The sequence below is a fragment of the Staurois parvus genome, unplaced genomic scaffold, assembly GCF_062004578.1.
Source record: "Staurois parvus isolate SC_StPar_1 unplaced genomic scaffold, SC_StPar_1.0 ptg000021l, whole genome shotgun sequence".
Classification (NCBI taxonomy): Eukaryota; Metazoa; Chordata; class Amphibia; order Anura; family Ranidae; genus Staurois; species Staurois parvus.
Window position 1 is genome coordinate 2,324,294 of NW_028317817.1, and position 23,248 is coordinate 2,347,541.

Below are 23,248 nucleotides of genomic sequence, written 5' to 3' on the forward strand. Positions count from 1 at the left end.
ACACATTGCAATGCGATGTAGTGTGTCATCACAAGCAATGCAACACATCCTACATTTATTGCAGTATACACCAATGCACTGAAACAATCAGGCATAAGCCAAATGATGTCCATACATTGGGCAAAGCTGTCTAAATTGGTAAACAAAAGCAAAACAGGGCGCACTCTCATCGTGCAATAATGTGGTAAACCATGAATTTATTTAAAACATATAGATGTATACTCACAAACCAAAGAGAATAAAAACAGAGCAGAAAAATCCGTAATGTCCGTAATGTCAGTCCAATGTGACGCTAGACCCTTAATGGGGTACGCTAACATTTAGGCTTAGAAATGTTGGAATAGCAGGTCTACATACAAGGGAGTGCGTCTCCCGAATCGCGTTAGCCTACCCCATTAAGGGTCTATCGTCACATTGGACTGACATTACGGATTATTCTGCTCTGTTTTTATTCTCTTTGGTTTGTGAGTATACATCTATATGTTTTAAATAAATTCATGGTTTACCACGTTAATGTTGAGAGTGTGCCCTGTTTTGCTTTTGTTTACCAGTACCAAGATGTCCCGATCTTTGGGCTGCACCTCAACGTTTGGCATTTAAAGTTTTTCCCAGTCTGCATGAAGATCTGAGCGCTGGTTTCGTTTGTACATTTGGAAAGCTGTCTAAATAGTCTGACTAAAGGAACCATTTGCTGATGTAACTAAGTGGCATCCTTCGTTATTGAGAAACACCTCAGAAAGGACAATGTTTACTCCTGGGTTCTTGCTGCCAAGGCAACACGTTGGAAAAAAAGGTTTGTATCCCTTTATATTAGTGTACAGATCACTGTATTATATATTCAGGTTTCTGTTACTTACAATGTATCTTATTTAGGGGCATATTAATACAGATTTGTATATACATTCAGTAATATGTCTCCATCTAGTGGCCATAATATATTATTAACTTCATATTTAAATTAGGCCATTCCATTTGATTTCATCTTATCTTCTATTGTCAATTTAATTTGATTGTATTTTAATGCACCATTTATGTTCTTCAGGTGTAATGTGTTTTTAATTTGCTTTGAGTCTATGGTTCCATATGCCATTTCTGTAAATTCCTGGGATTTTGATCTGGTCAGTTAAGTAGCAGAGGGGGTTGTTAATCAGTTTCAATTTTCCCCTTTGAGATTTGATGTATTTTCAAAGTGTTCCTTTCATTTATTTGAGCAGTGTATGTATCTATATATTATATATATATATAGATATATGTACATATATATATATATATATATATATATATATATATACACATATATATATATATATATATATACACACACATACATACATACATACATACATATATATACACATATATATATATATATATATATATATATACACACACACACACACATATATATATATATACATACATATACATACATACATATATATATACATATATTAGGATCTGCAAAAACCAAGTGGTTGTGATTCCAAAACATGCTGTCATAGTAAGAAGGATCCAGAAGGAATATGCACTCTCCTGACACAAGTGTTTTTCAATATTGAAGGTCACAGCTCAGTTACATTTTTCCATTGGGCTGACATGGACACTAAGACTTTTTTGCCCATTTTCTGATTTTCTGTTATCACAATTCTGTGTCTATGTTACATGTCCAATGTAACCTGCCCTGAGAAATGCAGCCACCAAAGGAGCACCTGTATGTGAACAGGAGGTGGCTGCAAAGAGACTGCAAGAGAGTACTGATATGCAACAAATGAAAAATGGTCAAAACAGTATTTTATTAAAAAAACAAAAAAAAAAAACAAAGAACATGTCAATTGTTTGTGATACAAGGTGCTTTACAAGCAAAATGTCATTCAGCTCGGGTTTACATCTAATGTACTTTAAGTAGCAGAAGCAAAGTCTAAATTGTTCCAATTCATTAATTACATCTTTGTAAACAATTCTCATAGAGCTATTCTGTATATGCTCTTCTGGCAGTGACTGCTTTGGGAACCTTCCTTAACAGGTTTATTTTTTCTTCATTCATAAATGGCAGTTTTGGTGCTTGTAGAAATGAAGTGCAGTGTTTGTATCTTTGGTTGGCAGTATAACACTCAGGACTGGCAGTGGTGAGGCACAGAGATCAGAAGAAAAGGTCATGTATTCTGGAACCACTTGAAGAAATACACACGATTAGCTGCCTTCAGTGTAGAGATTTACCATCAACAAGATTCTGTTTGTTTACAGGGGGGAAGAAGTTCAGAAATGGTGCCAACACCTTTCACTGTTCACCTGAATGTCCTTTCAACTCCAGAAGGTTAAGGTGTCTGGTCGGTCATACTGAGCCACCTGAAAATAACAGATATGACAAATTACAATGTATACATACGACTGTAGAGGAAATGAGCTAGATACCATGAGGGAAGCCGATTATTGGCATACCGCTAAAACAAAGCTACAACTAAAGCCCCTCTGACAAAACCCCTGCTTCTGCTTGCATGTGATAGCGCTGGTCTTGGGCAAGCCATTGGTGCCTGAAACCAGAGCTGTCAATTAGCACCAATTAATTATTTGTTTGCTCCAGAGCAGATAACTCTGGATCTACAGCACCAATTGACATGGGACAAAACGCTACATGTACCTTGTGTTGTGGGGCACAGGATAAAGAAACACATCTGGTGAATATACCTACCACCCTGCCCTGCATGGACAAAGAACAGAGTTGCCTAAAAAATGATCTGCTTCAAATTACACTTTCAACATGTCTACTGAGCGTATTACTATTTTCTCTAAGGTTCAAGCACAGAAAGCAGTATGCATACACTGCAAATGTATTAAAGCATTGACTTACCCTAGAACCAGAATATGTATTTTACATGTTCAGTGACATTAACATAATTCGTCATAATTCTTGCTTTCTTAAAATGTATCTCTAAGCAAATCTATTTTCTCTAGAATAGAGTAGGGAAGGGTTGGAACTTCTGTAAGGTTTTTATTGCCCGTGTGCCTGGTGGGTAGATCCGCCCCCTCTCTTTTTGGAGATCACTGTTACTGGAGCGAAAAATCAATGAGAAATCCAAAATGTTACAGTTGTCACTGGCTCAGAAGTTAATGAGAAACGGAGACAACTGTCAGAGAAGGGATTTCCCCCCCACTATTAATAGATAACTTCTCATTTCATGTTGTGTCTTCAAAGCATAAAGCGAAGTAAACTCACCCACAAATAAAACCCAATATGCGTTTGACCATTCCCTACTCTATTCACCGCCCCCCCCCCCCCAAAAAAAAGTTACAACTTACCACTTGACTGAGTTACAAATGTTACTTTATATGAAAGCACCATGCCCAGAGTACAGAGGAATGTAGCTATGAATCCAAAGACCTGAAAGATGAAAGGTACAGCACATTACTAACAGATCAGTTCACAGCCTGTAGAACTACTACAGACTGCCAATATCAAGTGTATCAAGAATACAGAGACTTGTTCTATTTAGATTGCTTCTTTTTATAATTAAAGATGAAGCCCAGGCAGCCAGATAATACACAGCACAGTGGCTTAGTGGTTAGCACTACTGCCTTGCAGAAGGGTCCTCATTTCTTGGTTTGAATCCCAACCAGGACACTACCTGCATGGAGTATGCATGTTCTCCTTGTGCTGGCATTGGTTTCCTATGGGTACTCTGGTTTCCTCCTACACTCCAAAGAAATGCTAGATGGTAAATTGGCCCTAGCAAGTTCATGTATGCATGTGAGGTGGTGACCTTAGATTGCAAGCTAATTGAGGGCAGTAATGTCAATGTAACAAATATAAAATTCTGCAATGGACTGTTAGAAGAGCTGAGGTAGGATTAGTATTTTTGTCCATAAGGTCCTGAGATTTAGCAGCGCTGCCTGTCAGAGAAGAGGGGCTGACCTTTCTCTGCTGCAGCTTTTTTTTTTTTTTGACATAGCTCAACAGAAGCCAGTTCACACAGAAAAAAGAAACTCCATAATCAGGATGTAAAGATACATTAAACTTCTATGCAGGAATTCGGTAGCAACAGCTAGCAGAGCATAGCAGACATTGTCATATAAAAATTAAGTAGAATAGAATTATCACAAATAGTGTTTAATGCCATAGAGACCTTACAAGTGCGACCCAGAACACATATCTAAGGCCGGCCGTAAACAGTTTAAATCTCGGCCTGTTCAGCAGGAACCAGCTGAGATTCGAACTGTGTGTGGGCAGGCTGAATACAACCAGCCTGCTGGATTCACTCGCAATTATCGCTAGCAGCTGCTGTAGCCACTAGCAATAATCAGTCTACTTCTGACAGGAATGGCTTCCCCCGCCCAGCCCCCTGCCAAGAGAATACAATTACTCAGCAAAAGGAATTCCTCTCTCAGAAGGACCTGTGTTGATGGAGGAATCATGCAAATTTCTTTCCTGCAACCATTGGAATTGTCTACAGCCTGCCTAAGTAACAACATAGATCAGACAAATTACATTTCAGCTATGCAACAAGCCAAAATTATATATATATATACATACACATACATACACACACACACACATATATATATATATATATATACACACACACATACAGTGAAAGAAATAAGTATTTGATCCCCTGCTGATTTTGAATGTTTGAAATTTCTACATACTACTTTATTTCTGTTGTACATATGCTTACTATACTTACTTTCTAAAGTAAGCTCTTCCCCCAGAATATTTTCCCATTTAGGCATGTCTGCATGTTTACCCAACTTCTGAATAGGATAAGCATTCAAAAGCTTGTAAGCATCTGAAATTAAGCCCTTCTGGCCCTTCTGCAAGTAATCTTTTGAAAGGTGTTGGCTTAGAAAACTGTAGCGTAGAGGTTATGGGGGGTGAGTAGTGTCTTATCTGTAGCTAGCCATAGCGTGCCATGGGCGGCAAACTATGTCTATGTTGAAGCTGTTCAAAAACAAACAATTTCCAGATGACGAAATTGAAATAACTGTTCCAGTAACCAAGGGGTTATCAATAAAGCAGATAGACTGTCTGGTACTTCGGGATTGTAGAGAAAAGAGGTAATTAAGGAAGTACCTGACATCAGGTCATATCAACATTTAACAAGTTCCACAAATTTCTCTGTTGCAGTTTCATGTTCGCTAATCAATCATCCCCTCATCCCCACCTTGTGAGTGGACAGTAAAAGAAAAAGAACACTGGTGAGCTCATCTTTCTGTCACTCCACTCTCTTCCCCTATCAGCAATCTCCTTACAATTCTCTGTGCTGCTTCTCCCTCCTCCTATCTAAGTTCTGCTGAACAGTAGATTGCTGGAGGCTTACACCAAGTCAAATTCAGATGCTCACATTGCATTTATTGATGTATTAGTGGTTACAGAGCATTAATTTGTAACTTATATCTGCCTGGTGTTCAGCTTTAAACAGTACATGCATTCTGGTACGTTCACCTAGCAAGCCATAATGAACACTAATGCCATAAACAGAAGACATACACAGTAGATGACTGCTGACAGTGTAATCGAGGCCTAATGTACACTTTACCCTACTCTATCAAAACTAAAATAAACTTTGTTTCACATAGACTTTAGGTAGTGACAACTTGTATAAACCACATAGTATACATGCTTACAGTCCACAGTCACTCTCCTGCTTATAGGTATGTATGGTTTTATCATAATTAGCTCTGAAATCCCTCTCATGTGTGCCACTCTGATACTGGTTTCTTTGTCTACCAGCCTGACATCCCAAGCTTCAGGACAAAATCCTTCAAACTGCCACTGATAAGTTCCGTGTTGGTACACTATGTATTGGCTACTAGGGCATTGTTATTGGACAAGGGGGTGATGATTGCCACAGCTTAGTCTTAAATTAGAGCTTCTCAGTAAGAAAGTGAAATTTTACTATCAGTGTCTTGAAAGATGTTTAAATGACTGATAGGGGTTTATTTACTAAAGCTGGAGAGTCCAAAATCAGACTCCCTTCTGCATAGAAACCAATCAGCTTCTAACCTCAGCTTGTTCAATGAAGCTTTGGCAATGAAACCTGGAAGCTGATTGGTTTCTATGCAGAAGGGAGTCTGATTTTGGACTCTCCAGCTTTAGTAAATAAACCCCATAGAGTCAATTTAAGAACAATCTAATTCAAGCAATCACCAGACACTGAATCAATCAACTCACAGTAGGGTAAATGGTTATAATCCTATGTACAGTTGTGTTCAAAATAATAGCAGTGTGTTGAAAAACATGAATAAAGCTCAAAATCCTTCTAATAGCTTTTATTTCCATACACACAAATGCATTGGGAACACTACACATTCTATTCCAAATCAAATCATGAAGAAAAATATATCACATTTGTGTTGTTCCTCTAAAACAATTGAAGAAAAGTGAATATTAGACTGTTCAAAAAAATAGCAGTGTTTGTATTGTTCTTTACAAACTCAAACATTCACTATATAAACTGAAAAATGTTTGAAGATTTTGCTTTCCTTTGAATCACTTAATTAATATTTAGTTGTATAAGCACTGTTTCTGAGAACTGCTGTACATCTGTGTTGCATGGAGTCAACCAACTTCTGGCACCTGTGAACAGGTATTCCAGCCCAGGATGATTGGACTACATTCCACAGTTCTTCTCTATTTCTTGGTTTTGCCTCAAACTGCATTTTTGATGTCACCCCACAAGTTTTCTATTGGATTAAGATCCGGGGATTGGGCTGGCCACTCCATAACGTCAATCTTGTTGGTCTGGAACCAAGATGTTGCACGTTTACTGGTGTGTTTGGGGTCGTTGTCTTGTTGGAACACCCATTTCAAGGGCATTTCCTCTTCAGCATAAGGCAGCATGACCTCTTCAAGTATTCTGATGTATTCAAACTGATCCGTGATATCTGGTATGAGATAAATAGGCCCAACACCGTAGTATGAGAAACATCCTCATATCATGATGCTTGTGCAACCATGCTTCACTGTCTTCACAGTGTACTGTGGCTTGAATTCAGTGTTTGGGGGTCGTCTGACAAACTGTCTCCGGCCACTAGACCCAAAAAGAACAATCTTACTTTCATCAGTCCACAAAATGTTGCGCCATTTCTCTTTAGGCCAGTCAATGTGCTCTTTGGCAAATTGTAACCTCTTCAGCACATGTCTTTTTTTCAACAGTGGGACTTTGCGGGGGCTTCTTGCAGGTAGCTTGGCTTCACATAGGCGTCTTCTAATTGTAACAGTACTCACAGGTAACTTTAGAACTTCTTTGATCTTCCTGCTGATTGTTGGCTGAGTCCTACCATTTTGGCTATTCTTCTATCCATTCGAATGGTAGTTTTTCGCTTTCTTCCACGTCTTTCAGGTTTTGGTTGCCATCTTAAAGCATTTGCGATCATTTTAGCTGAGCAGCCTATCATTTTCTGCACTTCTTTATATGTTTTCCCCTCTCCAATCAACTTTTTAATCAAGGTACGCTGTTCTTCTGAACAATGTCTGGAACGACCCATTTTCCTCAGAATTTCAGAGAGAAATGCACTGTAACCAGCATGTACAACATTTGCTGCCTTCCTTCCTTAAATAAAGGCAATAATTGCCACCTGTTTTTCAAAGAATGAATGACCTCACTAATAGAACTCCACACTGCTATTATTTTGAACATGCCCCTTTCAATTAGTGATTCAATTACACAGAATCAGCAGCATGCATGTCATGACTGTTGGGTCTGTTGGATTTCTATTACTCTACTACACCTGCTAGTAAATTATTTGCCATGTAGAAATATCATTTCTACCAAAAACAGTGATTGATCAGGTTAGTGATGTCTGACTGCTATTATTTTGAACACAACTGTAAATACCATTAATTCATGAGACTTCTTTCTTTAAATTTCATACCAATTTCTCAATGAAGAGGCTATCATTAGGTCACATAATAGATGACCTTTCTGTAGGAGTGAATGCTCTTTTGTTCATGCATACGCTGAGAATGTGGAAACCTGAATCAAGCTGCTTGCCGCTGAAGCCACTAGCCTGCACTGTATTTGCTATACAGGCTAGTGTGAACATAGCTATAAATGCACTTGGCTGTAGGTAGCTCCCCTAGTACAAAACTGTCTTTCTCTACAGTAAGTGATATGATTGTGGCTAATTTTTTGCTGTCTCTTATTCAACGTCAATGTATTTATAGATATAGTTTACATTGAGCACGTACCATTTAAGATACAGTGGGATATATTTTAGCAACCTGGCTATGGTATAACATAGTAAATATGTCTGGATTTGTTGAATATATGCGCACTACAAAACATGCGCAACATATCTAACTATACTTAACCACAATTGAGACTTTTTTGTCTTTACCACATCCCTTTTAGTATCTAGTCATAAATCCTACACTATTTCTAAAAACACGACAAAGAGTTCTCAGAGCACTATGGGTTATCTAGAGAGACAGTACAACAGAATGTTCTTAATTTAATGCTTGCTTTTTCTCGATCAAACCTCATATGCGGTCATTATCAACATATTTATAGACATACTGTACAGTAGCTTACAGCAACCTTTCTCAACCAGGGTTCCTCCATAGGTTGTTAAAGGTTTCTTGAGCAATGGGCAGTTTATGACTCTCAGATGAGCAACAATCTTTAAGGGGGAATTTTTCCTAGTGACCACAAATTGAAGAAGCATTCTTCTCAGTGACTATAACACTGATGTACTGTGAGCTGTAGATATAGTAATTATAAGTAGAGGTTCTCTGAAGCCAGAAAGTTATTTTAAGGGTTCCTCCATGTTAACAAGGTTGAGAATGGCTGGTTTATGCTGAACATGTGCCATTCAAGATTTGTTCGGATATAATTTAGCAGCCTAGCTTCGCTATAATATACTGCATACGTCTGGATTTGTTGAATGTATGCAAAGTACAAAACTAGTGCAACAGATCTAATTAAACTCAGCCATATTTAGTTTTTAACACATCCCAATTATGGGGAAATAATGATGTTTTGGATTAAAGTCTACTTTTTTATTGAATACATGACAAAGGATTCTCAGAGCACTAGAGAGTCAGAGACATCCATCATCTCTTTTAAATGTATTAACCGTGTATACATTTCCCTTGAACTTTTGTGTTTTTTTAAACAGCCCCTCTTTTGAAAAAAACCTGTTAAGGGTACTAAGCATAACATGTTTAGAGGAGCGTAAAGCTCCATCACCTGGAAAGAAGGAAGAAAGAAAAAAAAGGAAGCCCACTAGTTCTATTTCAGGGACATAAGAGAAGCATCATATGAATGATGGCAGGTTATCATTTATACATATCTTACCGATCCAGCTACTAATCCGTTCACACTATAACTTTTCACAGCAGCCACGATGGAGCCAATGAGCAGAAGGATGGTGCAGATGGCATAGTGTAACAGTTCCTTTAAGAAAAGAAATTGTTATTTAATAAACCTGAGGATATTTTATATATATCTGAAAGTGTATATAAGGGCAAATGATAAAAAAACATAATGTGATTCTCAGTTTCCCAGTGAGTCCAGTCCACTCCAGAAGATCTGTTTAATGGCTTGCTGGCCCACTTTTATTAAAAAGAAGTAAAAAGTTCACACAGAAATTAGTTGCTGATGCAGGGGCTTTCAACATGACTGTTAATCGCAAAACACAATGCTTCAGCCTCCTGGCTCACTCTTGCCACACAGCTGCTTCAGGCCTCAAGCCTAGGCCTTATGTCTGATCATCCGCCAGATCAATGAACACAGGAATTTTGGCCTCAATCCTCAGGCCCTTCCAATGCACACAGGAACTCTGGCCTTAATCCTCAGACCCTTGTCTATCTACTCCAGGCAATCTTCTCTCCCAAACTCAATGTACACTGCTAGCAGCAAGCAATACTGGCTCACCCATGTCTCTTAAGGTGAAGCCCTACTGGATACAGACCTCCTGTCTCTTGGGTGGAGCACCAAACTATTCTCAGGTTCCAGATTATAAGGGCCATGAACCCCTGCCCACACTCCCTGCTGGTCCTGGACACTGGGTTGGAGAGTTCTTCCTACCCAGAGCACTCTAAATCTAAGCTCTAGACCCTGATCCTAGAAATACAAAACCTGGTGAAAGATTTAAAAAAAAAAAAAAATCTTTCTCCGCTCAAAACTGACATTCTGTATCCACTCAAACTGTAGTTTGGGAACCCTGTGTCCCTTTCTCCTATTTCACAGTGGCAGGGTTTCGCACTATCATAATATTTAGTATATGTCTGCAATCCATGCACTTCCCCCCATTTTTAATCCATTTAAAGACCCTGCAAGTACAGAAAAATATCTGTGGATCTTCCAAAAATGCACTGAACTCCTATATTTTTGTTGTGGAATAACAACCCATAGAATTTTGTGGGCTGAAATCACAAGAAACAGTTAGAGCCCTGCTAAGTTGTCCTTCACTAAACTTTTGCCTAGACTTTTTGAGACAATACAGGAAGTGTGCATAGGACACAAGACAGCTTTGAATTCCTAACATGATCAGCAGGTATTTCTTGCACTTATCAAACAAATATATATAAAAAAATCCCTTTTAATTATATATTCAACATAGCATAAGGGAACAAATAAGAGAAGCTCAATGTTAAAGTGGAATACTCTCTCAATCAACATTGACTACTTTAAATCCTTATACGGCTAGCATTAGTAGACAGAAAAGTATAGAATATTTCCTTGTTTTAGACAGTTTTTTACATTTCTTTAGTTACTTCCTGGTTTCCATGCCTAGGCAAATTATGTCATACATCCCAGGAGTCTTCAGGAGGGAAGAGGGGTTTTCTTAGCTAAGCACATCTTCCTGCCTGCATATATCAGCCAAGGGCAGATGGATTCCAGGAAGTAAATTTGGCACAAATGTATTCACTTAAGTACTTACTGTCAATGGCCATGACACACAAGTGAGCATTCTGTATATCCGGAACAGGGACACCGCATACAAGACAAGTATTAATATCATAAAGCATATTGTAATAACTTCAAAATAGCGGTATGTGCTGTAGTCTGTCCAAACAGAGTTCCTCACACACAGGAAAGCTATCAGTAAGCACACCTGGAAGAAAACAAAGAATACATCACTTAGTACTTACACATACGGAAAGAAAATGAACACACAAACACTATACATTCCCTGTAAGTGCATGAGATTCTGTATTCAAGATCTCTCTTTGATAAATAGCATAACAAGCTACAAATCTTGTAAAGACCAGGACTGCTGGTGGTCAGCAGTATCCTATGTAGGGATAAGGTAAGGGTTTGTCATTACCATGGGTTTAAGGTGAATCCTGTGGGCTCCAGATTTGTGGTCTTGACAAATGAATGTGTATATTCACCCAGGATAGTTTGTTTAAAACCATAATGCATTTCATGACAATTTCACTAAGGCCAGCAGGCTTAGAAGGGCCAGTAAGGGGTCTTCTGGATAAACCAGACCTCCACAGAGCAGCCATAATGCCAGTGAATTGGAAGCTTTAGTAGGAAAAACATAGGGCAAGTTCATAAAACATGGTGAGAGATTAGGGTTAGGAAACTGTACTTTAATTCTGACTGCTAGCTCTGTGGGCAACCAACCACTTTGCTTCTTTTGATGTTTCTATTACTGGGGGCTTTTTTGCTTTTCATTTTATTTCGTAATTGATTTGAGGTAATTTTTAACTGCTGTTTTTTGTCCATTGCATTTTTTTCCATTCAAAATGTAAGCTGTAGTTTTAAGGGGTGATATTTGGGGGTTTTAATTTATTTGGAGGATATATTGTTTTTTTGTCGTATGTTGATAGGGCCTTTATTTTATGTTAAAGTGCTTTTTCTCTTCTTATTGCTGCAAGTCTTTCATTTTTTCATTTAAAAAAGTTGGCAATAGTTTCAGGGGTGGCATTTTCAGGTTTTTTAATTATCATTTTATTTCGATGTTTTTTAGGTTTGGGTTGCCTAAAGTGGAGCATTCACTTGTTACTGACTACCTGTTCTTTAAGGCTGCTTTTTGTTCGCAGCATGTCACTGCATTGTATAAAACCAAAAATAATGTTGCAGCAACAGTGTGCACCCAAACCATCTCACATTATATCACTCATATTCCATTCAATACAGCCTATAGATAAAATAAAAGTAAGGTATGCACTACTTAGGCCTGTTATCCCTGATAAAGCTGTTCTGCTGCTGCCAAGTTTACACTGCTCTCTGCATTAACATGATTTTTGTAGTAAAAAAGCCTAGCCTGTGCCATTTATCTCTAGTAAATTTAGATAAGGCTGAAACAACTATTCGACATACTCGATTATGAAAATAATTGTCAGCTATTGTAATAATCGAATAGTTGGTCGACCGATTAGTTTGCCTACATACAGAATGCATTATTTGTTTACATATCAGAAAATACATTCAGACCATGTGTGCAGCTATCCTTCCAACAGAAGTCAGTTCAAGGGCTGGCTTTTGTTAAAGGGACAAGCTAGAAAACCAGCATCCTATCAGTCATTGGCTGCCAGCGTTGATTAGTGTGCTCTAGAGAGTACCCCTGTGAGAACACAAAGGCACAGTGGGAGAGATCACTGCACTAACATTAGTTAATTAGTAAAGCGATCTTTCCGGGTTTTTTTCATTCAGCCCCCTGGGTTGAACGAAAAAAAAAACTGAATGTGTGTACCAGGATTAAGTGACAGCAGCTGCAGATAGCTTGTGCCAAGCTACCTGCCTAAGACAAGGGAGTTTGTCGTGCATATTATTATATTACAATCCTGTTTGAAAATCCGCAAAACAGCGATTTAGGTCTTTCATACATTTTTTTTTTTTTTTTTTTTTTTTAAGTAAAAATTTTGATCTCTGAGTCTGAGTTTTCTCAATAGTGGATTAGATAGTTTGTTCCCTAACCATGTAGCTGGTTATTTATGTTTACCACTGCATATAGATATTCAAGAATAAATTGTCTTTTTTTTTTTATTTTACATATTAACTAAATTATACATCACACTTTTTTTGAGGCGATTAATCGAAACAATAATCGGCCAACTAATCGATTATGAAAATAATCGGTAGTTGCAGCCCTAAATTTAGATCTAGCCTTCATCATGCAAATTGTTCTGCTTTGGGACAATTTTACACTACTTTTTAGTCTACAGTCTCTTTTAATAAAACACCTGCCTGTACTTTTTGCTTTTACGCATTTTGGCTAATTCTCCTGGAACAAAAAGTCCTGTTGCTGGCCAATTTTACACTGCTGTATCATCTGTGGTCTCTTAATTCTTAATAAGACCTCAATGGAAATTGGGAAATGGCAGTGAGAACAAACAAAGCCATAGAGACCTACTTGCCAATTACTAACTTCCAGTCAAAATATTTGATAAAAAAGTATGTTTCGTTGCTATAGCCTAGTACACACGGGCTGAATGCTGGCTGACATTTGGCCCGTGTGTATGGCAAGCAGTCCGAAAGAAGACGGCTTCTGTCGAAGGGGAATGACCAAAAATGGTCTGCAAATCGACTTACGATCATCACTCTTAGCCAATGGCTGAGAGCACTGCCTGAAGAGTTCTGACGGGGGGCCATCCCCCCTTTCAGAACACAATAACCCAGTGCAGCGGGGGAGAACACAGTACTAACATCAGATAGTTAATACAGTGGCTCTTGGTTTCACTGGACAGCATACTCCTGCACCACGGAGTTTCAACAAATTTTTGCCGGCTGATTAAACACTGAAAGGTTCTGCCCCACTAGGTAAATCCACTGCCTAAAACACACGTGGATCAGGTCTCTAATGTGTTGCTTCAATCAAGGTGGGAGGATTACCCTCCCCCTCCACTTCACTCCCAATCCCCCCCCCCCCCCTTTTTAAGGCTACCTTGTATTTTTAAACTTCGGGCTCCCTGACATGGGTCAATTGACACCTATTACAGAGTCTATGTTTGAAGTAGTCTTAACCAATTGTTCAGTTATGTTTCTCCACATTCTTTCTCCTGCCTCTGTAGACCTCCCGTGTCATGAGGACCCAGCATACTGATAATCTATATCCCTGGAATGCCTAAAGTTGACGTGTGTTTTGACCTTTGTTCCTTTTGTATTATTTTTTGTATTTGATAATTTGATTCATCTTGTAAACATTTTGTAAAATCCTAAAAAAGATGGAATGCAAAAAAATACAGTGGCTCCTCCTGAGCTGTCAGGTTTTTTTCATTCAGCCGCTGGGTTGAGCAAAAAGAAAAACTAGTAGTGTGTACTAGACTTAAGCCTATCAGAAAATGTTTTTTTTTCAAGCAGAAATCAATCAGCCAGTTTTGCTGCTGATGTATGTGAGCCAAGCTAATTGTAAAAGAAAGGAACAAAAATTTCACAGCGATATATATGCTGCCAGTCTACAAATGTAATAGCAAAATTAGCCCCTCATAGACTTTACTGGGATGAATTCTGAATAGGATTCAAAGAAATTTGGCAGACTGCCTAAGACTAACCCAATACTAGCAGAGTAATAGTGAGTACTTTTCAGTGACACATGCTGGTAAAAGCAGCTGACCAAACTGTGTGCAGAGGAAGAAAACAAGATGGTCATAAATGTCAGTATGTTCTTTTGGCCACCAACTTTGCTCTTAATACAGCTCATCTCCAGACAAAATGTATTTGAAAAAGCAGCTCTCACCTCACTTTGCTGAAATTATTCAACTTTTTCTCTGCAGCTAGCATGCAACTCCTAACAGAGAGGCAATGTCTTGTAGTCTTGACCAACTAATGCAACTGTGTGTGTTGGATGACCTGTCACTCAACAACTGTGGACATTGCAAACCTTCCAACAACTAATGTTTTATTTTATTATTCTACAGAAGGTGTATTTATATTCAATCAGTACCAAGGTGCTTGCTAAATGTTAGTGTAGCACCCTCCTAGTTAGTTAGGGGGAGCTCAAACTTCAGTTGTTAATCAGAGGCTGAATAGCAGCCTGGGTGTCATAGCAAGCAGGGTTAAATTTGGGTCAGAGCTGAGAGGCTCTACAGACTAGCTCGCTGAGACTTCCCTCTGCATTAGAACTTTGGAAACAGTTCTAGAAGCTGTGGGCGGAAGTAAGGAGTGGCTGGTCTGCACTCTCAAGGGATCCTGGCTAATCCCCAACAGGAGGCTTGGCAAGGGGCCAGGACAGCCCTTAAGAGTGATCAAGCCTGCTCAGCAGCAGGAGAGTTCATGTGGAAGATGGAAAAGTGAGGCTGGAGAGCAGAAGCCTGGAAGGGGGCCCAGATGGGAAAGGGCTCACTTCAGGTAGGGACACTGGAAAGGAGGAAAACTCAGCACCTCATCAGCTCCCAGAGAGAAGACCCCTTCTGTAGCAGGAAAGGAGCAGCCCAGCTAGAATCCCTGGTAGCAGCCACCCGACCCACCGACCCATTCGCAGATGGAGGACTGAATGAGTAGACCTACACTCCCTGGACCAGTAAGGGGAAGGAGCATTCTAGTGGGGAGCTGAATTAGCTGCATACCCAGGACTGTCTTACACTTAAAGTGACAGGCACTGGATCCCCTGCCTAGGGATTCCTCCAGGGAGCTGGATAAAGGAGTATCTGGGGTGCTACATCTAAAGAGGCTGCATAGCCCTCCAAGAAGAGGATTAGAGACTGGTACATAGTTCCAGGAAGTTGTTATCAGTTATCATACCCTTGGGCATCCCTTACCCCATCTAAGTTCAATCCCCTAATAAAACCTTAAAACAAAGCTCATCGACTGGTTACTATCTCCTGGATGCAAGTCTGAATGAAATGCGTGTTTCCTAACTGTGCAGGACAATAGGGGGATCCAAAACTATAGCAACTCCTAAAGGGGTAGTGCAACATTAGCAATTGTATTTTGAGAGTGTGTACCGGCGAAGACCGAAAACATGCCTGCTCTCCTGTCACTGGTACCACATACCCACATCAACACCTATATTTTCATAAACCTTTGTCTACACACTTTATTTGTAGGCACATAGCTCCTGGGAAATGTAGTTCTGCTGGGTGCCATATGTCATTAGGAAATAATGTAGAATTTTTCCCAGCCCCTACGATAGTGCCACAGGGGCTAGGAAGCAGAATTTCTCAGCATAGGGACAGAGCAAGTGAAAAAAAATTGCAGAAGGACATTACACATGAGAAGAGGTAGGTTTGGGGCTACTTTTAGGTGCTGACCAGACATCAGCTTTAAAGGTGCTTGTATACCCCAAAATAAGTAACTTGATCTAAGTTTTACTATCATATTTGCCTTTTCCATCTAGATGGCATAACTCCTGTGTGCATGCATAGACGTTACATTATCAGTGGCCACCCAACGGCTGAAAAGGACTGCTGAGAGATCCAGGACTAGCGTCAGAGATAGTGGTATTGGATGACAAACTCATTCACAAACATTCCTTTTACCTATAAAAATTGTATTTTTCCATTATTTTTTATTATCTAATGAACGTTTATCTTGTAATTCCATTATTGTTTATTATTTAATGAATGCTGGTCTTGTAATGGGCTGCTGCTCTTCTCTTCTGATTGGGAGCCGTGAAACTGCCAGTGGTAAGTCACTGTCCACAGACGCAGTAAGGAGACAGAGGGATGAGGTTTCAATGTCTGATTCAGCCTCAGTCTTCTTTGAAGAGAGTTTCCTGCCCTAGGTGTTATTGAGACCCTCTCATTGCTGTAAGAATGTTTGCTGTCACTTCAATGACTAACCCTGTCCCTACTTTTCTACCATTCGCTCCCCAGTTTTCCAATATCTGCACCTATATTCTTGTGATTCTATTGCCAGCATGTGCTCTTCTAATAAAATAATTTCAATTTGGGACCTCCCAAACACAGAACAGGTGGTTGTAGTGGTACTTTTCCCATAAACAACTTTCATCCTGACATACATAAAGACATTCAGACATGAAATATATAAACAAATAAGGATATAAATAAATTCTCATTTCTGCTGGTGAGTGGCATTTAACCTTACAGAAGGCTGATGATGGAGAAGTACCAAAACAACGAAATACTATATAATAAAAAATGAACGCATTATAAATGCTTTGTCTCTGTGCTTTGTCTCTGTGGAGGAAGTGAATAAACAATTCCATAATCATAATGAAATCAGGAGTGCAATCACAACATTTTTAAAACTCTTATCATTATGAAGAGGGGGAGAGGGGCGTTGGAAAAATTTACAAAAAATATTATTCATATAAGAAAATATATAACTTTAATGACTCCACAATATGTTGTATGAACAAATCATCTTGTGATTCCTGTGCATGGTATCCTCCCATGCAACAGTTCCCAGCAATGTCTGACACAAGTCCTTTCCCATTAATGGAGAACTAAAGACAAAACTTTAAAATAAAATTTAGAGCAAAGCTGGCCATACACTGATCGAGATTTGACCAGTTCAGTGCAGACTTGCCAATTCTGATCAGTGTGTTGCTGTCATGCTGGTAAACTTTGGTTGATCATCTGCCGCTAATCAGTGTATTCTGACAGCGGCACGTCCCTCTGTCAGAATACAATATCCTGGCCGTGGGGGATTGCTCCATCTACCTTGTTTGTGTGCATAGCGAGATCTTTGGTGTTTCTTCATTCAGCCACTGTTAGGACATTGCTAAGATGCTCCCAGCCAATTCAAACTCCCTCATATGTGCTCTCTCCACTGTTGCAGGAGCTCTGAACTCAGCAATGCTGCAATGGAGAGGATAGTGGACCACACATTTGCGGGGCTTCGAGAGCTTGCTTCTGTGATGGTGGGGGTGAGCAGTAATGGCCGGGAGTGCCTTAGCAGCATGGTAGAAACATGGCAGGACGGGATGATGCCACCTGTGGGAGATTTTCAGCATGGCTTAAGGAGGTAGGCAAATGGCCTACACCTACAGCAAAATAATTGATCAAAGTTAGTCAAAGTGCAGTTTGTTTTATCTACAGGCGCCTCTTACCCTCACAGGCTGTTTGTTTAATAAAGGTGAACTAACCCTTTAAGTAACACTACTCATGTGAACATGCACCACTGAAAATAATTACAATTCTAGTGATGAACTTTAAGTGCTTCAAATCTCTCAGGTGTGAATGAGGCCTGAGGCACAATCTAGCCATGCACAGGGTATGCACACTGCAGCAATTGTGTCTCTGTTGTACAGTACACTAGGGTGCACCAGGTCCTCAAAATCCTAGTCATTCTCACATTTTGTTTTGACTTTTTAATTGTAAAGTCAGGCAGGTTACTTGTTATGAGCTTTGTCAACATTTACATATTGTTTAGAGTGTTTACATACCTGTTTTAGTCTGTGTGATATTTCAGGTTTTAAGTAAAAAATGTACTCTGTCAGTACATTTTCCAAGTTTTATTAGTAAAAATAAAGTTACTGGGCGCTTCCAACCCCTCAGGGGCCATAGCTGAGGCTCTGTATCTCTATTAAGTTGGTCCCCACTGGTTCAGTACATTCTAGCTCAGGGGTGGGCAAACTTTTTGACTTGAGGGCAATGGGTTCATATATTGGACCCGGGGGCCGGACCAAGAGTAGATGAATGATGTGTAGTACTATTCCCCCCCAAGTAGTAAGCCAAGTCCCCCCTGTGTCAATTTACTTACCTTTGCTCCGCGCGTTCCTCTCGCCGTGTTCCCGTGCCGTTCCGGTCTTCAGGGCGGACTATGAGAGGAGCCTAGCTCCCCTCACGTTCGTCACGCTGCCCCGCCTACACACATCCTGACAGCCAATCACTGGCTATCAGGATGTGAGTGGCAGCGAGACTGGCTAATCATTGCATTTGAGCGCACTGAATGATGCAAATGTTTGCCTGCCCTGGCTGTTTTGTTTTTGTATCACGCTCCGCGGGCCGGATTAAAAGGTCCGCCGGGCCGTATACGGCCCGCGGGCCGTAGTTTGCCCATTGCTGTTCTAGCTCTACAAAAAAAAAATAGATTTTTCTGTCTGTGTCTCCTAGCTTCCTGTTCTAATATCTGTCCAGTTTCTACTTCCAACACATCCATTGTTAAACTGGGTTCAGATCAGGGAAATACAGTACTTGACCATTGATTCACTTTCACCCTGTTCTTCTTCAGAAATGCAGTAGTGGCATTAGATGTGTGTTTTGGATCATTGTCCTGTTGGAACAGTGCACAACGACCAAGGGCATGGAGTGATGGTAGCATCTTCTATTTCAATATAAAGCAGTACATCTGTGAACTGATGATACCATAAATGAAATGCAGCTCCCTGACACCAGCATCACTCATGCAGCCCCACAGAAGGATACTGCCACCACGTGTCACTGTAGGAACCATGCATTTTTCTTTGTAATCCTCACCTTTGCGATGCCATACAGTTTTGAAGTCCTCAGTTACAAAACATTTATCTTGGTCTCATCATGCCAGAGTACAGATTTCCAGTAGCCTTTTTCTTTTTCAGCATCGGCCCTGGCAAATTCTAGGCAGGCTTTTTTGTGCATGGGCTTTAGGAGAGGCTTCCTTCGTGAACGACACCCATGCATGCCATGCCTCTGCAGTGTATGCCATATTGTGTCACCGGAAACAATCTCCCCAGTTTGGCTTTCTACTTCTTAAGCTAACTGAAGTGAACTTGCAAGGCAATTTTCTTCAACCATTCTCATCAGAAGATGCTCCTGTTGAGGTGTTAAACTTTTGTGGACGGCCTGGACATCTCTATGAGATGGTTGCAGTTCCATCTTTGTAACATTTTTGTATCACTTGCTACAGTATTCTGACTGATAAGTAAAGCTTTGCTGATCTTGTTGTAGTCTTCACCTTTCTTCTGTAAAGAAATTATTTTCTTTCTCAGACCTTGTGACATATCTCTTCCATGTGGTGCCATTGCTGACAGCATGAAATGGGAAGGGGTTGTTTGTTAACCCCTTCACGCCTAAGGGTAAAACAAATCTCAAAGCCTGCACAATTTTGCAACTTTGACGTGTTAGCAAAACTGTAGAAATCATCACAACTACTTTGTGCCTTATTTTTTTCAGGACAAATTGGGCTTTCGTTTGGTGGTAAATGGTAATGGATATCTCCAGTTTTGTTTTTTATTATCAAAGAAAACTGACCCAAAATAGTAAAAAAACATTTTTTTTTAACTTTAGTTCTATATTCCTTGCTACTACCATAACCAACCACCAAAGAACAACCCAAAATAATTTCTCCTGCTCCTGACGATCACAGTGATACCACATAGTTGTTGTTTGTACCCGTAGTACAGCCCACAAACAATAGTGCACATTTTGCTTTCTTTCTCATCCTGCTACTGACATTGATACTATGTTACACATTAAAAAAAAAATCATGACAAAAAAAAAAAAACTGACCATGACCCTGACCTTGACTCAACACTAACCCTGGCATTGACCTAGATCAAACCTTGATCTAGGTATTTTTGCTTATTTCTTTTTTTATTATTTTTATTTATTTATATATTTTTTAACAAACAATTGGGGCAGGCTTCACAGTGACTGATCACTGTGATAGCCAATCAGAGGCTATCACAGCGATCATGTGACCCAGAATAGAGAGTTCTGGGTCCCGATCCTTAGAACGGAACCTGGGGCTCTCACTGACAAACCGGTCTTTGTGTTGCACAAAAACAGGTAATTAGCGGCCCAGCGGAAAAAAGTCCAATTCTGTGAGGCTGCTAATTTGTGTACGCTCGGCACTTTTTTAATCAACTGTCCACTGGACACCTATTTAATGAATAATTAGACTCATCTGTAGTTGAATTCTTGTTAATTAGGATTTTGTTGTCTAAAATTTAGCTTTGATCCTAAAACTTTCATTGAGATGTATTAGTTTTTGCAACATGGTTTCAAATGAATTTGTTACGAAAAATACTTTTTTGTGTGTGCAAATAACAAATCTTGTTTGCAATCAATGGCCCTCATTTGTGGGAGTATTTTGTGGTATAGTGCCCCACAGAAAATGTTGATTCTGAAAGGAAAGTAAAGGTTTTCTGACAAATCTGTTGGGGTGTACACATTTATGCTGAGCACTGTAGGTGATTATTTTGTCAGTACCATTTATTTTCCTCCTATCTGTACATTATTCATCTCTGATGTACAAACATCTCAGTTCTGTTGATTGAGGGAATGATTGCTACTACTGTTATAAATATGATCTAATTGCATGGCCCAAGAGACCTTGTTATATCATGTGGAGGGTTCAGTTTAAGTTTGAAATACACTTCCTGGTGTTCTATGGTCAGCACAGCCCTCAGAAGGAAATAGTCATCTATATGGGCCAAATCATTCATAAATAGGCCAGCTTTTGTTTTATAAGTATATTTTTTAAATACGTCATTCTCATCATTGCACAATAGGTGAGCTGGCATGTGAGTATGTTGGCATGCTGCAGAGGCCCAATTGTCTGCCCGCCAGCAAGCTCATTTAACTGCCAGTCAGGAAACCCACTTTTCTGCCTGCCAGCAAGCCCACATGCCTGCCAGTAAGGCCTCACAATATCGGTAGAGAAGACTGGGTAGTGTTTAAAAACTGTTAGAATACATTCCCAGGTAAATCATTTCCATGCATTGTAATATCTCACACTCTTGTCTACAGCAGTACCCTCATTTATATTTAAAAAGGATGACCAATAAGGTTTAATTGTGGTGCTATAGTACTACATATAATACTATAACTATATATAATGTATACTATATATAATACTACAACTAAACAATGGCACACAGCGCACAAGGATACCAAACAATATTATATTGCAGCTGCTTCCAAAAGGACCCCCTCCAACATGGGTCTTGAAATAGATACAAAACAGATAATATTAGAGCGCGCTCCCACTAGACAGAATAAATATACATTAAAGATACTTCCGTAAATCTTAAAAGGATCCTGTGTCTCCTTTAAATGGCAATAAAAGGATAATACCAAGGGACATGATAAAGCGGATCCAAAGTGTCCAAAATGGAAATTATTATTAAGACAGAAAGACAGATGCCCAAAAGCAGCAACTCAACAAATACCTAATTACAGTGCTCACTGCAATGATAGAATATGAAGCAGTAATGCCCATACACGTACCCTAGGTGGCGCTCAAGAGTCAATCCTCACACTCTCAGGTCCAGATAGTAAACACAGTGGCAAGGCATGTTACACAGGGCAGTCAAAAAGCAAAAAGGCTGGGATATCACAGTGCACGGTGTCAGTCAGATCCCAGCCATGAATGAGCTGGCCAACTGCATCACTATTAGGGAGTACAAAAAGAAACCCTCTACCCAGGTGATGTCACCCTAATCCAACACGTTTCAAATGGAACATGCCGTTCTTTGTCAAGGAGAATCCATCTTGTTACATAGTTAGTCTGGCTGAAAAAAGACAAAAAAGTCCATCCAGTTCAACCATTAAAAAAAAAGTTATAATCCTATACCCACAGTTGATCCAGAGGAAGGCAAAAAAACAAGCAAAGCATGATCCAATTTGATTCTGAAGGGAAAAAAAATCCTTCCTGATTCCCCTAGAGGCAATCGGATATTCCCTGGATCAACTTTACCTATAAATGTTAGTATCCAGTTATATTCTGTGTAATATTCTGGAAAGAATCCAGGCCTTTTTTAAAGCAATCCACAGAGCTGGCCAGAACCAACTCTTGAGGGAGTCTATTCCACATCTTTACAGCTCTTACTGTGAAGAAACCTTTCCGTGTTTGGAGATTAAATCTCTTTTCCTCCAGACGTAAAGAGTCTACCCCGAGTAAGCAGCAGGGCTCACCTGTCAGGTGGAAGCGATGCCGCCCGATTGCTTCCACACAGCCCTCGTTGACAACCCCCCCCCGCTCACCAAGTGTCTTGGGCTCTGCTTGCCCCCATCTCTCAGTGTGCGCTGGCAGCTAGAGGGGAGGGTGAAGAGAAAACATGTCCACTCCCCTCCCTTTTTTGTCCTGACCCGGAAGTGACGTTTGACATCACTTCCAGGTCCACATTCACAGATTCCCGGCCATTGAGGCTGGTAAAGTATGTAATGTAGTGCGATGTACACTGCATTTCATTCAGTGGAGCAAAGGGGAGACATGCAGGGTTGCACCCAAGCACATAACATCGATTGCGATACACATGTTACATATCGCCATGCATGCCAGAATGAGAGCAATAATTCTAGCATGAGACATCCTCCGTAACACTATACTCATGACCTATAAGGATCTTTAAAAGGGTCGCCTATAAAAAATATAGGGTACTGAAGTGTGTTGCCATTTCACGAGCGCACGCAAATTTAAGGTTTGACATGTTGGATATCTATTTACTCGGTGGAACCTCATCTTTT

The 23,248-nt window shown here is 39.8% G+C and overlaps 1 protein-coding gene across 1 annotated transcript in view; it reads right to left on the reverse strand.

Moving 5' to 3' along the window:
* Nucleotides 1-1,774: 1,774 nt before the first annotated feature.
* Nucleotides 1,775-23,248, reverse strand: part of CMTM7 (CKLF like MARVEL transmembrane domain containing 7) — a 68,106-nt gene continuing 46,632 nt past the window's right edge. Inside the window, exons 2-5 of the mRNA XM_089690770.1 lie at nt 10,885-11,058; nt 9,297-9,395; nt 3,298-3,379; nt 1,775-2,346 (exon numbers count right to left, since the gene is read on the reverse strand). Coding sequence (XP_089546896.1) covers nt 2,333-2,346; nt 3,298-3,379; nt 9,297-9,395; nt 10,885-11,058 — 369 coding nt within the window. The 3' untranslated portion in view covers nt 1,775-2,332. The remainder of the gene's footprint in view (nt 2,347-3,297; nt 3,380-9,296; nt 9,396-10,884; nt 11,059-23,248) is intronic.